The 14,733-nt window shown below is 34.6% G+C and overlaps 1 protein-coding gene across 9 annotated transcripts in view; it reads right to left on the bottom strand.

Moving 5' to 3' along the window:
• WDPCP (WD repeat containing planar cell polarity effector) overlaps positions 1-14,733 on the bottom strand; it is a 380,072-nt gene that overhangs the window by 152,191 nt on the left and 213,148 nt on the right. For all 9 annotated transcript variants that reach the window (XM_087436667.1, XM_087436664.1, XM_087436671.1 and 6 more), the window contains one exon: positions 7,938-8,001. In XM_087436667.1, the coding sequence (XP_087292793.1) occupies positions 7,938-8,001 (64 nt within the window). The remainder of the gene's footprint in view (positions 1-7,937; positions 8,002-14,733) is intronic.

The raw sequence follows: 14,733 nt of genomic DNA, 5'->3' as shown, positions 1-14,733 counted from the left end.
AACACAATCCCAGAATGGATTAAGGTTTTTTTTAACCCTTACACTAATTACCTGCCAGAAGCAAAAGTAAATTCTTTCAGGAGGAAAATAACATCATGCACAGCCTCAAATTATCAAATTTTTTAAATACTATGTCTAACATTTAGTTTAAAAAAAAAAAAAGCAAAGAGATAAGACCAAATGACCCCCAAACAACAACAATAACAAGATATACTGATGTATCAGTGAAGAGAAAAAATTAGAGGAAAAATGGTACCTAATAACCTAATAGAAGGGAAAAATTAAAAAAGAACAAGGATGGTTAGATAAAAGGACATAGAATAGGTGGGACATACAGAAAAGAAAGAGGGTAGAACAAACACAATTATACTATTATGTTATACTTCAATTAAATAATCCAATTAAAAGACAAAGATTGTGGGAGTTCATTAAAAATATCCAACTAGGGCCGGCCCCGTGGCTTAGCGGTTAAGTTCACGAGCTCCGCTACTGGCGGGCCGGGTTCGGATCCCGGGCGCGCACCAACGCACCGCTTCTCCAGCCATGCTGAGGCCGAGTCCCACATACAGCAACTAGAAGGAGGTGCAGCTATGACATACAACTATCTACTGGGGCTTTGGGGGAATAAATAAATAAATAAAATTATAAAAAAAAAAAAAATCCAACTATATGTTGCTTACAAGAGATACAACTTAAGTATAAGGAAACATGGACATATGATATATGAAGGATATATGAAACAATACAAACCAAAATAAAGCTAGTGTAGGTATACTTTGAGATGAAGTAGGTTTTAAGGCAAAAAGCATTACTAGAAAATAGAAAAAGGTTTCATAATGATAAAGGCTCAATATACCAAAAAAAATAACAGTTCTAAATTGCCATGTGCCTAATTACACAACCTTAAAACAAATAAACAAGACAGATAAGTCCACAATCATAGTGGAAAATTTTAATATACCAGTCTCAGTGAAGATATAGCAGAATTGAACAACATGACTAACAAACTTGATTTTATATAGAACACTGCACCCAACAACTGTAAACTGCAGAGTATACATTCTTTTCAACGCACGTGGAAATTTTACCATTGACCATATATAATGAGCGATGAAGGAATTTTAAACAAATTTCAAAGGGTTAATATAATACAGAATAAGTAAAGATGTGTATGTGTGTGTGTGTCTGCCTAGAAAATGCTTCCTTGTTTGAAATTAGGAAATATACTTTTAAGAAACCATGGGTGGGGCTGGCCTGGTGGCACGGCGGTCAAGTGTGCGTGCTCCGCTGCTGCACCCAGGGTTTACAAGTTTGGATCCCGGGCGTGCACCTACGCACTGCCTGTCAAGCCATGCCGTGGTGGCGTCCCACATAAAAAGTAGAGGAAGATGGGCACGGATGTTAGCCTAGGGCCAATCTTCCTTAGCAAAAAAGAGGAAGATTGGCATCAGGTGTTAGCTCAGGGCTGATCTTCCTCACAAAACAAAAACAAAAACAAAACAAAACAAAAAAACAACAAAAAGAAACCATGGGCAAAGAAGAATTCACAACAGAAATGTTAGAAATATTTTGAGCTGAATGATAATGAAAAATGTGACATATGAAAATTGTCAGAACACCATGCTTGAATGGAAATTATACCCTTGAATGCATACATTAGAAAATAAAGGCTGAAAAATCTATCATTTAAGCATCTATCACAAAAAGTTAGAATAAGAACAACACATTTAAACAACTTTGGAAGACTCACACTACTGGATATAAATGCTTATACAGTACAGTTATTAAGACAGTTGGTATTGGTACAAGGATACTGATTCTAGTAGCAGACCTACACATATATACAGACACCTGATTTATGAGAAAGTTGCCCCTGTAAAGCAGTAAGCAAAGGGCAGTCTTGTCAATAAATGGTCATAGGTCAAGTGGATGTACATATAACAAATTAATTTCAAGCCACACCCCAAAAAATCAATACAGGTAGATTGTAGGTTTAAATGTTGATGTAAAAATAATAAAACTTCTAGAAGATAAAAGAATATTTTCAAGACCTTGAGGTAGTAAAAGATTTTAAAAACAAGACACAGAGAGCACTAACCAGTCCCAGACAACCACTATTCTACTCTGTTTCAATGAAATCAGCTTTTTTCTTTTAAAGATTCCAGATATAACTGATACCATACAGGATTTGTCTTTAGCTTATTTCCCTTAGCATAATGCCCTCCAGGTTCATCCATATTATAGCAAATGGCAAGATTTCCTTCATTTTTATGGCTGAATAATATTCCATTGTGTGTGTGTGTATATATATACACACACACATACCACATTTTCTTTATCCATTCATCTGTCAGTAGACACTTAGGTTGTTTCCATATCTTGGCTATCGTGAATAGCACTGCAGTAGATATGGGGGTACAGATATCTCTTCGAAATACTTATTTTGTTTCCTTAGGATATATACCCAGAAGTGGGATTGCTGGATCATATGATAGTTCTATTCTTTACTTTTTGAGGACCTTCCATACTGTTTTCTATAATGGCTGTACCAATTTACAATCCCACCAACAGTGTACAAGGGTTCTTTGTTCTCCACATCCTTGCCATCATTGGTAATCTCTTGCATTTTTTGATAAAATCTACCCTAACAGGTGTGAGGTGATATCTCATTGTGGTTTTGATTTTCATCTCCCTGATGATTTGTGATGTTGAGCACCTTTTCATGTATCTGTTGGCCATTGTATGTCGTCTTTGGAAAAATGTCCCTTCAGGTCCTTTGCTCACTTTTAAATTGGATAATTTGATTTTTTGTTATTGAATCATATGAGTTCCTTATATATTTTAGATATTAACCCCTTTCAGATATACGGTTTATAGATATTGTCTCCCATTCCATAGATAGCCTTTTCAATGTATTATTTCCTTTGCTGTGCATAAACTCTTTAGTTTGATGTAGTCCAACTTACTGATTTTAGCCTTTGTTGTCTACACTTTTGGTATCTTATCTAAAAAATCATTGCCAAAACCAATGTCAATGAGGTTTTTCTCAGTGTTTTCTTCTAGGAGTTTTATGGTTTCAGGTCTTAAAACATTTAAGTTTTTAATCCATTTTGAGTTAACTTTTGTGAGTGGTGTAAGATAGGGATCCAGTTTCACTCTTTTGCATGTGGATATCCAGTTTTCCCACAACCATTTATTGAAGAGACTATCATCTCCCCATTGTGTGTTCTTGGCACCCTTGTCAAAGACTAGGTGACCCTATATGCATGGGTTTATTTCTGGGCTCTCTATTCTGTTCCATTGGTCTATGACCTTGTTTTTATGCCAGTACCACACATAAAATGGAATACAATGTGAACATTAAAGTAATGACATAGAGCTACATTTACTGATATGGAAAACTGTCTATGTCACATTGTTGAATGGGAAAGATCAAGTTACAAACAAAAAGTACAGTATATGTGTGTATAGTTATGTGCTGCGTAACAATGTTTTGGTCAACAACAGACCGAATATATGACAGTGGTCCCATAAGATTAGTACCATATAGCTTAGGTGTGAGATAGGTTATACCATCTAGGTTTGTGTAAGTACTGTAGGGGAGGAAGAAATTTTCCTCTACCCTTCTAGGTTCTTCTGGCTGGTCTAAGAATTAAAATGACATGAGACAGATTAACAGGAGAAAAACAAACAAAAGTTTAATATCATGTACACATGGGAGAAACCCAGGAAAACCAAGTAACTTACCAAAATGGTAGAAGCCCTCAACTTAAATACCATCCTCGGCTAAAGACAAAAGATGATGTTGTGGGTGGGGAGAGTCAGGGACTTCAAAGGGAAGGAGGGCAATTCACAGGTAGGTGAAAAGGAGCAAACATTTGGAAAACAAGTGTTTGGCCACATAGAAACAGAAGAACACAGAGGAGAGCCCAACAAACAGGCTTTTCCAGGTTCCTTCCTGTCTACCATCTAGTTCATATTATGCTAAGGTGATTGCTTGCTTCCTGAGGCAGGTTTTTTTTAATCTGAATTCTTTTAGGCAATTAAGGGGGAGGTAACAAGAAAAACTTGCTGAGTCTTTTGTTTCTTAAAAATAATCAGCCTAAAATAATCCTAATGTTAAAGAGACACATTTTGGGGTGGCAAATTTTGTTCCACTTCAGGACACTCGATGATGTTTGCACAATGACAAAATCACCTAATGACGCATTTCTCAGAATGTATCCCTGTTGTTAAGCGACGCATGACTATAATCACATAGAGAGGTGTTTTAAAGGATGTTCATTTCTGGACAGGAAGATTTCAAGTGATTTTTACTTTATTCTTTATACTTTATGGTACTGTTTTCTTTTTATTACAGTATTATTTATTCTTATAACCAAAATATTTTATTTTCATCTAAGGGCTTGCTTAATCATATGGATTTTGCTTACAAAATATCCTCTCCTTTACATTCATATAATTCAGGCCCTGTTTAATGTCTGCATTATTTCTTGCAATAGCCATGTAATAACAATAGTTGCCCTGTCTTAATAGTAATAACACATGATATCTATATAGTACTTCCCAGATTACAAAGTACTTTCAATACATTATCTCCAGTGAGACTTAAAAACAACTTTATCAGTAGGTACTGTATTATTATTGTCATTTACATTTAAAAAATCTCCAAAGTTACTGACCTTGAAGGAAACTTCTGACCTAAATTTCATGTATTTCCCATCACACCTTGTTGGACTTAAGCTGATTTGGGGTAAGGATAAACCCAAACTCCTTAACATGGTCTGGATGTAAAAAGGAGTACAGCATATTTTCCAGCACTGAAAGAAAGCTGACGTAGCTGGAAAGCAGAAAGGTGAGGTGGAGGGGCCTTAGATGCCATGTTAAGAAGTTAGAATTTATCCCAAAGGCAATGAGAAGCTGCTAAAGTGTTTTAAGCAAAAGTTTAATAACATGTACACATGGGAGAAACCCAGGAAAACCAAGTAACTCACCATTCTTTAGAGGAGTAAAATGATAAATTATCATTGTTTTGACCAGCGGTCTGCAAACTTTTTCTGTAAAGAGCCAGATAGTAAATATTTTAGGCTTTACAAGCCATATGGTCTCTTGCAACTACAGTCAGCCGTCTGTGGGTTCTGCAACTGCAGATTTGACCAGTTGCAGATTAAAAGGCCTATGATGGTTGCATCTATACTGAACATGTACAGACTTTTTTCCTTGTCATTATTCCCTAAACAATACAGTATAACAACTATTTATATAGCATTTACATTGTATTGGTATAATAAGTAAACTAGAGATAATTTAAAGTATGGGGGGATATGCGTAGGTTATATGCAAATATTATGCCATTTTATATAAGGGATATGAGTATCCGCGGATTCTGGTATTTGTGGGGGTCCTGGAACCAATCTCCCACAGACATCCAGGGACTACTGTACTCAGCTCTGCCACTGTAGAGCAAAAGCAGTCATAGACAGTACATAAACAAATGAGTTTGGCTGTGTTCCAATATTTATGGACACTGAAATTTGAATTTGAACATCATATATTTTTAAGTGTCACATAATACTATTCTTTTTTTAATTTTTTTCAATGATTTAAAACTGTAAAAAGGCATTCTTTGGCTGGATTTGGCTAGCAGGCCATAGTTTGCTGACCCCTAATTTAATGATGATCAGTTAGGCTACAGTGTAAAACAGACAAAGATGTTGGTCTTTTCAGGCCCATTTCCTCAGGTCTAGCACCCTCATATTAACTTTTTAGTATTCAAGGCCTGTTGATGTCATGCTGTATGTCTTTTGTCTCTCTACTACTGATAGATGCTAATGCAAAAACACTATTTTCAGGTTAACTGATACACTTTTTTGGTAACTCTTTTGTGTTCCATGTGGTATTATTTTTAGTCTTTTAGGAAGAGAGATCTTGGGGGTAGAAAATCATTTATATGCATGGATAATCCTGTTTATTTTGTAAACTTTTAAATTCAAAGAGGTAATATTTCTCAGCATACAGGCTAGACCTATAGACCTCTGGTTGGATTATAATTTAAATAGTAATAATTTATCTATTAGAGAACATGATAAATTCTATTAGACAATTTCAACATGGAGCCTCAAATATATATAGTGGATTCATGAACTTAAATGGAATTTTGTTTGAGGACTTAATGCTCTCCTAAGGCTCTTAATGCTTCCTTAAGGCAGACCTTGGGCTACAAATAAGCAAAGTTACATATGAAGAGTAGGGATGCAGCATTCTGAATAATGATTGTTCACTTTTACACATAAAAAGGTAAGTAGGGTTTTATCTTTTACACATAAAATTCCTTATGCATTAGAGTTAGGGTTAGCCTATTAGAAAGGCTATTTGGAGTAAAGAAATTTAAACTAACATGGAAATTTTCTTTTCTTTTTTTTTTTTTTTTTGGTGAGGAAGATTGTCCCTGAGCTAACATCTGTGACAATCTTCCTCTATTTTGTATGTGGGATGCCACCACAGCATAGCTTGACGAGCTGTGTGTAGGTCTGCGTGTGGGATCCGAACCTGCGAACACCGGGCCGCTAAAGTGGACCGTGCAAACTTAACCACTACACCACCAGGCCGGCCCCTGGAGATTTTCTTTATATTGTTACTGGCTAAATAACCTGAGACTAAATGCTGAAACAGATATGATTTGCAAACAAGTTTAGAAAGATGGCTTTGACCATTATACATTCATTAATAATCAAAGCAGTAGAAATTACAGAACAATATAATATATTGAGAGAGAAAGTTTGCCAGACACTAAACATTTAAATACTTATCTTTTCAGTTCTTATCTTGGCTAGAAAAAAGATTGAGACTATAGACATAAAAAAATAAAGAAATGTGAAGAAAATGTACCTTTTAATAGGGTGAAATTCATTGTGCAGAAGGTTCAGGTAAAAGAGCCTTCCAGAAGTTTTTGCTGTTTTCAAGAAGCTTTTGCTTTATTGTTTCTTTGACCACAATGAAATCTCTGTGGAGCAGAATATGCTGAGAAACCAGGAAAGAAACCCCACCTTTGTTTATCTGATCTCACTGCGATATTACGGTGAAAGAGCTTGTAAAATAAGAAGCTGATGCTGGGGCCGCCCGGTGGCGCAATCAGTTAAGTGCGCATGCTCCGCTGCCGCAGCCCGGGGTTCTCTGGTTTGGATCCCGGGCACGCACCGACGCACCGCTTGGCAAGCCATGCTGTGGCAGCGTCCCATATAAAGTGGAGGAAGATGGGCACGGATGTTAGCCCAGGGCCAGTCTTCCTCAGCAAAAAGAGGAGGATTGGCAGATGTTAGCACGGGGCTGATCTTCCTCACAAAAAAAAACCAAAAAAGCAGGGCACAAAGATCTCTAAGAAACCGGTCGATTTTACTGTTCTGTAGATAACAAATGGGAGGACTAAAGTGTATGTGAATTTATAACTTCTTGGATCCACTTTGCACTGTGGTTACTTCAAAAACACAAGTGAGAACATTCATATTTTGTTACTTCTCGGTAATATCCAAGGGACAAACTGAGCACACTCAAGATCTATGGGACATGTTTTGCCCTATGTTCTGGCATCTGTAGCTGTACTTCCTCAAAGAATGGATTAGAAAGACATTTAAGCTTATTAGATACAAAGGTGTCATCCTCTCACATCAAGGTACATGAGGAAAAAAGTTCAAGAATTATACATTCTTAGAAAACATAAAACATCCCTTTGGCCCTGGCAAGGAAAATGTCAACAAGTCAAAAGAGACTAGATGGCTATTGACCAGTTCCATGAAGGCAAAGCTGCAAGCCAAGATGGAATAATGCTTTCCCACCATGTGTCTAAGGCACAAATGACACTAATCCTTTTTAATGGTCACAAAAGCTGACAACTTAGCCTTAGAACTGAAGGCACAAAATCATCTCTGGGAATGACTCACCATAAACAGGTCACGAGCACCAATGTCAACAGCTAACAGAAATGCCTTTTCAAATCTCTGGTACCTATAAGGAAGAAATGTTATATGTTAGTTATGAACAAAATTATATATAAAAGGAGAGAGCTGTTTGTTTATTAATGTATTTATGTTAATGTTTTTGTTCTTCTGATGGGAAAAATATTTTCAAACAGTAGGGCCTTCGCCTGCTTGGATCTTCTATTTGTGAACTGTTATTGTACTTAGGAGGAGCTGAGGCACAGGGCCTGTGGAGGCCTTCAGTGCAACTTTCAAGGATAAGCATAACCCAGAGTGAGTGCTGCTGAATGTAGAGGAATGGTAGCTTAGGAAATATGTTTCTCATAATTTTTTATTTTATTGTGTTTTGTATGAGAAAAGTATGGGAATATGGAGAATATGACAGGATAAGAGTAATTAATAAATCATGTAATTATACATTTGTGTTTCTTAGGTAAAAGTTGAAAACTCAAATGTTGCATTATTAAAAAAGTCTCATATTTGTGAGTTCTGGAAAAAATACATTCTAGGCTGTTGTAAAATGATAATATAAATGGTTTCTAAATATTTTTTTAAAATATCACTTTTCTGCTCTTTTTTCACAATCATACTCTCTTTCCTTATAATTTTGAGAATTTTCTTTGTGAAACTTTAATTTTAGGCTAAGATACATGAGAACAGAGTGGAGTTTAAATTAATTACCTTTATAGAAAGTTTCAGATCTTGAGAGAAAAGCATGTCACGAACATATACTTTGCCCAGGATTTTGGAAAGAAAAGTCATCTTTATTTTGTCTGAATGCTAAGGTTTAACAGATATAACTGTCAGTTTTTCTGACTCTAGAAACAAACAGGTAAATAATCAAGTTGTGCTCTGTTCTCTATTTTATATTGTGAAATATAGTGGTACAACATATAATGAGATTGCAAATAAAACATATCAGAAATAGGGAATATTATTATTAACAGATTGCATACATTTTATTAGTGAAATAACTAAAATAATTAAAATTCAAACAAACAAGTCTTATTATTATTACATATAAGCTAGTAGGTCCAGAACCTGAAACATTTCACAATTTCCATGTTATGTTTGATGACTATTATCCCCATCTCCTCCTTGACCCTTCTTACTAGTACCTCTATCTAGTATTTGCCTGAATCCCTTTCAGCTATGGAAGATCAGAAGGCAATTGTGTTTATTTTTGTTTCAGGAAGCTTATTTATTCACTGTATATTCAGTGGAGGTGGGAGGTAATGAGGAAGAGGACTAGCAAGCTGTACTACTTGTCTACACACAACGCAGAATACTAACCACTATACGATCACGGCGAGCTACCGGAACGCCACTACTTGTCTATACGTTCACTGCCATTTTGCATTTGTCCCCACTCCACTGAAACTGTTCTGGCAATAGTAATCATTCCATCTTCTAAAGATCAAACTTAAAGAAAGTTCTCATCTTGTATGTCCTTTTCACCACATTTGATCCTATAAACTCCCCCTCCTTGAAACCCTCTTTTTCCTTGCATTTGGCGATGCCATTCTTTGTTTTTCCATTTCTTAGATTTCATTTTCTTATCTCCTTTCCTAGTTCATTTTTCTCTGCCTACTCCATGAAGCCGGCATTCTGTGTTCCTCTTTTATTTATACTCACTCACCCCAGTCTCCCCAGTAACCTTACCCACTCTCAGGGCATTGATAATTATATCAGTGACTCACAAATCTCTAAGATCCGTCTCTCCCCTGAGTGCCAAACTTATTTCCAGGTACCTCAAATTTAACATGTCTAACATGTCTATTGATACATCAGTTTGACAACCATACATATGATAAATTGAAATTGGAGAGAGTGAAATTAAGAGAGAGAAGTTAGGATGTACTCTTCTTTCCAGGCGAGAGGTAATGATGGACGTTATGATAAAATGAAAGAAGTGGCATCTGGCAGCGTGGTCAACCAGAAATACCAGAAGGAGCTCCCAAGTAGACTGCTTATAAAATATACATTAAAGTACATCACAGGACTCTAAAAAAATAAGGAAATGACCAAGGGTACTGCACTCTCTATCAAAAAAATAACCAAACAGACAAAATCCCTTGATTGAAACTAAGAGTAAAGATCTCTGAGCAAAGAGCAAATATGGGCAGGTGGGGTGTGTGAGGCAGAACTACTACTCTGAAGGCCATCACCCTCAGGAGACTGAGTTCTGAACAAGTCTCAAGGTAAAGGTGCTAAGCCCAAAACTTTTGATTACATGAGGGGCTAAAATGTTCCCAGGTTATTAGTACCTCTAACTTTGGCAGAAAGAATTTTAAAAAATTCACGTCTGGATTAAAGCATTTTTGATAGAAGCCCTCCGGATTACCATAAATTAAAACAAATATGAGTTCACAGAGATCACCAAATACACAAGAAAACAAGCTATTATAACAGAAAATTAGAAAATAAAAAACAGATTTACATCTCCATGATTTCAGATAACTGAATTATTAGAGAATATAAAATAATTCAGTATAAGATATTTAAAGAAGTAATGATAGAAGCATGAAAATAAGCATGTAACAAGATACAATTAAAAGTTACCAGATAGATTTTTTTTAAAGAATAAAATAGAACTTTTAGAAATGAAAAATTTAATTATTGAAGTTAACTTGGCACAGTTAAAGAAAGAATTAGTGGACTAAAAGATAGATAAATAAGGAATTATATAAAATGTTGAGCAGAGAGACAAGAGGTAAAAAATACAAAGAGAGGTTAAGCAATATAGAGAACATAAAAAAGTCTAACATGTCTAATCAAAGAATTAAGTTAATGGCTGAGAATTTCCAGAGCTGATAAATGATATGAATCAATAAACACAAGGGGAACAATGCATATCAAACAGAATAAATTGAAAGGAATCTATAATTGTGCACATTTGTAATGGCAATGCAGAACACCAAAAATGAAAAGATCTTAAAAACTGCCAGAGAGAAGCCAGGTCACCTACAAAAGAACTGTCATCAGATCTCCAGATGGCAGCAATGGGAGATAGAAGGCAATAGGAAAATATCTTCAAAATTATGAAGAAAAAATAAGCATCAATCTTGTATAACGGTGGAACTCTCTACAATGAAAGCAAAATAAAGACATTTTCGGATATACAAAACCTGAGAGCATTCAACAGATTTTCAATAAAGGGACATCTAGGGGACATATCTCAGGAAAAAGGAAAACAACCTCAGAAGGAAGGTCTGAGAAGAAGGAATGGCTTTAAAAAAAAAAGGATTCAGTTAATATACACACAGATAAATACACACATGCGTGCGCGCACACACACACACACAAATGTTTTGATATTTTTAAGATCAGAAAATACTAATTAGCAATATCATATAAATTAGAAGGGAGTTAAAGTGCTAAGGTCCTTCTTTTTGCACTGTTGAAGATACTAATTAATGTTTGAATTTGGTAACGATGCATAGTCAAATGTCAATGGTAAATGGTTTTTAGGAAAAAAGTTATTAGGGATAGAAAAGGTAAGAACAGAATAATAAAAGTTTCAAGTCTCCAGGAAGATACGAAAATTCTAGACTTAGATGCACTTAATAAAATAGGTTTAAAAATATATAAAGCAAAACTGATAGAATTAAAATAAATGATGAACCCACCAACATAATGGGAAATTTCAAAAGTTATCTGTGAATTTTTGCTAGGCCAAGCAATCAAAAAATTAGTAAAGAAAAAGTCTTAAAATAATTACAAACCTGGATTTATTAGATACATAGAACTTGTCAACCTTAAATTAGAGAATACACATCCTTCTCAAACACACATGGAATCTTCACCAAATTATATTACGTAGTAAGTAAAAAAGCATGTCTCAATAAATTTTAAAGAATAAATATTATAATGACTGTCAACAATGCAATTTTTGACAAAAAGATAAGCAATAGTCCACATGCATTTAGAAATTAAAAAGTCATTAGTCAAAGACATAATAATAGAAATTTTAAAATACTTAGAAATAAATGATAATTTAATATACAGAAAAATTTGACCAAATGAGACCTCTGAAGGGTAATTCATAGCCTTAAGTACTTATGTCAGAAAAGAAAAAAGGTTAAAATTTAATGAGCTTAATATCCCATTTAATAATTTAGAAAAAGAACAGTAGAATAATCTCAAAAGAAGACAGTAGAAGAACATGTTTGAAGTATTGAAAGGAAAAAAAATTGTCACACTGCATTCTATGTACAGGAAAAAGTGTCTTCCAGGAATGAAGGTGAAATAAAGATGTTTTCAAAGAAAAAAACAAAACAAAACTAAGAATACATATTCACCAGTAGAACTGCACTATAAGAAAGGCTAAAGGAAGTTCTTTAGGCTAAAATAAATGATACCAGATAGAAACTCAGTCCTTCAATAAAGATGGAAAGCAACACAAGTGGTAAATATAAAGGATTTTACTTGCTTTATTTCTTTAACTTATATAAGTCTGTTTAAAGCAAAAATTATAACATTGTTTTGTGGGGGTTATAACATATGTAGGTAATATATATGGCAACTATAGCATAAAGGATGGGGTAAGGTGGGTAAATGAACCAATTCAGTTGCAAAAATGTCTACATTTTACATGAAGTAGTACTATATTAATTCTGTGTAGACTGTGGAACATTAAGGGTGTATAATATAACCCTTAGAGAAACCACTAAAAAATATTATGTAAGAAGTATAGCTAAAAAAGCAAAATAAAATAAAATTCTGAAAAACATTCAAATGATCCAAAAGAAAGAAGGAAAGAAGGAATGGAGAAACAAAAATCAGAAGGGACAAACAGAAAACAAAATGGTAGACTGACTTCCAGCCACATCAGTAATTACATTAAGTATTAATAGGTCAAACACTCCATTAAAGAGACAAAGATTCTCAGAATGGATGAAAAAGCAAGACTCAACTATATGCTGTTTATAAGAAATCCACTATAAATATACAGACACAGGTAGTTTGAAAGTAAATGGATGGAAAACAGTAAGTATAAGAATGCTAGAGTGGCTATAATTATCAGATAAAATAGACTTCAAAACAAAGAGTAGTATCAAAGATAAGGAAGTATATCGGAAGACATAACAATCATGAGTGTAAATGTCTTAAATATATGAAGCAAAAATGAACAGAATTAAAGAAGAAACCATAATAAAGATTTTAGCACTCCTCTCTCAGCAACTGATGGAAATAAAAATATCAGTGAAGTCATAGATGATCTCCATCTTGGCCTAAATGATACTTATAGAACAAGTGTGTCTCTGTTCAAAGTATAAATTTCAATATATACCCATAAGATCTCCTTATTGATTCTGCTATTTTGTTCATCTATATCTTGTTTTTTTGTCCATATGACCTGTCTTAGACTGAAAGTGGACTGTAAAACTGTACTAGCAGTTTGCTTTTGTCTGTTTTTCCTTACATTTCCTATAATTTCTGCTTTATGAAGATTGCTATCACGTTATTTGGTACAGAGATCTTCATAACTTTTATCATTATGAAAGGTAGCCCACAGCATTGTAGAGTGACTCTTTGTCCTGTTTATTGATCTGTGGCCTAATTCTGTTGTGTTAGTTGTATATAACAATCCCTGCTCACTTTGTATTTTTTGCTATGCAGTATCTTTTCTTTGCTTTTTAAAAATTTGTTTTGTATTTCTTTTTTTTTTTTTTTTTATAATTTTTTTTCCCCCCCAAAGCCCCAGTAGATAGTTGTATGTCATAGCAGCACATCCTTCTAGTTGCTGTATGTGGGACGCGGCCTCAGCATGGCCGGAGAAGCGGTGCGTCGGTGCACGCCCGGGATCCGAACCCGGGCCACCAGCAGCGGAGTGCACGCACTTAACTGCTAAGCCATGGGGCCGGCCCTGTATTTCTTTTTGAATTTAGAAATGTGTACATTTTTATAAACTCAGTGAGTAATACAGTGATTACTTTAATGTAATTCTCTTAGGCTCCTCTTTCTTTAATTACACTTCTATCCAGTTTGTCAAGTTTAAGTGAAATAGTTTGACTCCTACATATTGCCTGTATGGTAATCAAATTGTTTATTTTGCTCTCCCCATATCTTTCCAGTCTTCTCTCATTTTTTCCAGTTGTGCTATTTATACTTTGTCAGAGCATATAATATATCCTTATCCTTTGCTTTTTTTAAAGATGTGCAATTGAATATACTCAATTGATACCAGGCTTTTGCCCAAGTTTCCCTAGTCATTTTGGTTTGATGAAGTTTGTCCAATAGTAGATTCCTTAGAAGGGTTCAATTTTCCCCAAGGCTTTTACTTTTTCATCAGATTTGACACCATGTAGAACAGCTTCAGAAGATATAAAATCCTTGGTTCGTCCATTTTTCCCTTGAGTATTTTTAGCTATTGCATCACTGTTGTCTTGTTGGCAAGAAATCTAAAGTTAGCTTGATTATGTTTTCCCTTTCAGAATGATTTAATGTTTTCGCCTGGAGGCTCAGAGAATAGTTTATCTTTAAAATCTATTAGGTTTACTAGGATATTTCCTGGAATTGACTGTGTAGTTTAATTTTCCAGGTACACTGTGGGCTCTTTCAATATGTAGATTCAAGTTATTTATTTCAGGAAAGATATCTTGAATGTTTTTATCGTCTTTATTGAGATATAATTTACTTTCAATAAAATTCGCCCATTTTAAATAAATAGTCCTAGGAGTTTAAGACAAATATATAAACTCATATAACCATAGCCACAATCAACATATATAACTTTTTATTCATCTCAAAAAAGTTT

The sequence above is a fragment of the Ceratotherium simum genome, chromosome 11, assembly GCF_057802395.1.
Source record: "Ceratotherium simum simum isolate JZ-2026a chromosome 11, ASM5780239v1, whole genome shotgun sequence".
NCBI lineage: Eukaryota > Metazoa > Chordata > Mammalia > Perissodactyla > Rhinocerotidae > Ceratotherium > Ceratotherium simum.
This window is presented reverse-complemented; position numbering and strand designations above follow the sequence as displayed.